Raw genomic sequence first — 3384 nt, forward strand, 5'->3', positions numbered from 1 at the left:
GAATGATTATTCACTTACTGGAACCGTATCAGATAGACACTGTGCGTGGAACAAGCATTCCTGTGTGAACAATGATCTTCATTGAAGAGGTTTTTCCACATTCTGGATGTGCAAAGCTCAGCCTTCAAACAGCCAAAATGTGCAAACATTTCTCAAAAGATCTTGCTATGCAGGCTCGGAAAAGCAATCAGAGCATTACAGTATGTCAAGATGCACAATAATCTAGTGCTCCCTTAAATAAAGTGTAATTGTGGGTTCAGTGTAGTGCTTTTTCCATAGTTTGAGTTCCATAAAGGTAACTGTAACAAAGTTGATGATGTTGTTGTAGGTCAAGTGAAAAATTAGTTAAGCACAAGCTTTTCTTGGGAGGGAGAACATTTACTAATAAGTACAGAGTACAAATGTAGGTCTCCAGTATGAAAATGGCCCTTTTCCGTCACTTACTTCTACCAACAATGTGGAACTGGTAATGCCAAACACGCAAAATGATGCCTATTGACATAAACCTGTTCCAGGACATTCCATTTATCACCTTCTTCATTGTACCACTCGACACTATATTCATTGGAACCACCAGCAACATAAATAACACCATTTACAACAGCAGTGCCAAGATGCTGGCGAGGATGGACAAGAGATGCAACAGAAGACCAAGTGTCACTCTCCGGGTTGTAAACTTCAACTGTATCCAAGCGGCAGTCTTTGCCCGTGTCGTAACCTGTTAAAAATAGTTTATGTGTGAGATCAGTTGCCTCCTGCCAATGTGTCTCGGGTACGTAGATTCCCAGACTCGGCATAATATGGGTTGAGGTTGTTGGTCCTGTAATCACTACTTTAGCAGTTGTGAAGAAGCCATTGGGGTGTGAATGGGGCCCAAACCCATCACCATATGATATCACTGCTCACTACTTGATAGCTCACGGGTAGAACGATTGCATGGTCAAAGGGCTGAGTCCCATTCACGCCTGAGTTTTTTCAAGCTTCCGGTAGCCTCGCAGCTCCTACAAGGTCTCACCTGATTGGAGACCACCCTTGAGGTTTAACAAAAGAACAAATAACAGAAACAATGGACCCTAGAGGATAGAGTTGCAGCCCTTTTGTTTTAGGCCTAGGGTCCATTGTTTCTGTTATTTGTTGTTAAGGGTTAGGGTGGTCTCCAATCAGGTGAGACCTTGTAAGAGCTGCCAGGTGACCCCAAGCTTCTGGGCAACTGCTACAGTTGTACCATAAACACTTCACTTGAAAAATTGTTCAATGCCATGCTAACATTCTATACGAATAGGAAATTGTATGAACACAAGCACATTTTTTGTGATTATTATGGACATGAGTGATATTTTGAAGAACTTTCACAACATCACGAGTGACCATAAATCACAAAATGCACAAGCAAGTTCACACGATTTTTCATTTATTATATACTCAGCAAATATCACTCCATCGCTTTGTTTCCATAGCAACTTCCACATTGCACTATATGATCTATTTATGCATTTGTCATTGACCAATCAAACGTTATATTTTGTTGATTTAAATAATAAATTCATATATTCTTATTTCGTTCATTCACCTCAAGTGGGATACAACTTGAACCCTCAATAAAAATTTTGACTGGCATAATAGTAGGGGTTTGAATAAACTTATGTCATACATGTAGATGGCTGGGCGGTCACTCTGTCTTTTACAAGGGTTTAACAGAAAATCAAGGCAGAGAAGCCAGCGGTGAGAGGCAAATTTCTGACAACATAGACAGCAATATACCACCAGTGACTGACAGGCTTCTAACTCCTGGATATCCCAGTTGATAGAGCAAGTGCAGGGCAATCACCACAGTCATGGGTTTGAATCCTGTTCAAGACTGGATTTTTTTAGGCAATCTTTGGGTTTCTTACCTCCAGCTACATAGATCTTGCCATTCATAACAGTGCCACCAGCACCCCATCTAGCTGTTGGCAATGGTGACAGAGTTTCCCAAGTTTTGTTCACTGTGTCTAGTCTTTCAACATGATGGATAGCTTGCTGATAGTTCTTGTCACAGCCCCCTATCACATAGACTTTGTCAATCAAGCTGCAAACAACAGGCCAGTAATGCTGGTACTTGGAAGTGGCAACTCTTGCCATACATTAAAACAGTGTGAAATTCCTGCAACTGTCCACGCCAATAATGTACATGCTCTGCTGACAAGCACAGCTTGAACATGCAAATTGATACGTCCAGTCTAAGCTGTCAGTTAAACCAACATGAGCCCTGGGACTATTAAACAAAAAGACTCCTTGATTTCTTCACATTCCAGTGATCCATGTTGATTCTTGAGACCTGACCTTGATTGGTCACACTAGCATAGTAAATAAAATGGCCAAAAACTTCAGTGTAGCATGAGTGAATCTGAACTTTTGAACGTTTCAAGAAAACTTCTCCCCACTCACAGTCTAAATATTCCACATGATAAACAGGGGAGCTGTTGTGTCGAGAATTTTATTTGCATCCACCAATGATGTAAAGGGCATCAATCTTTCTTTTTCTCGGGCATACTTCTGAATCTAGACCTCCACTCTGTAGCACTTGCAAAACAAAAGCTTTGCAGTCAGAATTTTGTTGGGTGAAATCTTCAGTTAGTAATCTCTCCGTAAGATATGAGCTAGATATCAATTCAAATCTCACTTTTTCAAAGACGTTTGGTATAAACTGCTTCCTGTAAGAAGAATCGTGTCCTATCCATCTGAGAGCAGCTTCAAATACCATCTCCTCTGATTTAAACTCGTAACCAATCGTTGTTCGAGCAACTCGCAGACACTGTCTGCCGGGAGTGAAAGAAATCGTCCTCTTTGCAAACTGCCATAAAGTTATCTAGGACAAAATCTTTCCACCTCTTCTTGAATTGAAGAGGAAAATGTTCGATATTTTTTAAGCAATGACTGCAGACTTAAACAGTTTGAGACATGGATTCTTCGTTGTATGAAATCTTCAATTGAATCCGAAAGGAAGGGCACGTCCCACATATCCGCCAAGATGACTGACATTCTCCAGGTTTGAGCATGCGCAATTGAACTTCCCCCGTGTAAAAGTAATTCCAAAACTTCAGCTAACCTGCCTCGCTTGTCCACGTTTTTCAACGCAAACCTCCTGAATTCGAGGCTGTCAATGAAACACGACCGAGGCGAGAACATCGCTCACGGAAAATAACTGTACAACTAGGCGGCCAAAAACTACTCGGTGAACAGGGCAAACGCCAGTCCACCTCTCACACGATAAGTGCACAGTCACAGTGCTCGCCTGTGCTTCTCAGTTTCGGAGTTGTAGATAAGAGAAGGACAATCTCACAGCAAATTCGCTGAATCTTTGTACTGGTCCTTTTCCGCCAGATTTCTCCTCATTTTTTGGGC

At 41.5% G+C, this 3384-nt stretch overlaps 1 protein-coding gene across 1 annotated transcript; it reads right to left on the reverse strand.

Moving 5' to 3' along the window:
• Positions 1–446: 446 nt before the first annotated feature.
• LOC137976798 (kelch-like protein 18) lies at positions 447–2121 on the reverse strand. Its single transcript, XM_068824137.1, has 2 exons — positions 1893–2121; positions 447–718 (listed from the first exon to the last, which is right to left on the reverse strand). The coding sequence occupies exons 1-2, from the start codon at positions 2119–2121 to the stop codon at positions 447–449; spliced, it is 501 nt and encodes a 166-aa protein (XP_068680238.1).
• Between the last annotated feature and the right edge of the window lie 1263 nt (positions 2122–3384).

This window comes from Montipora foliosa, chromosome 11 (assembly GCF_036669935.1).
Source record: "Montipora foliosa isolate CH-2021 chromosome 11, ASM3666993v2, whole genome shotgun sequence".
Lineage (NCBI taxonomy): Eukaryota > Metazoa > Cnidaria > Anthozoa > Scleractinia > Acroporidae > Montipora > Montipora foliosa.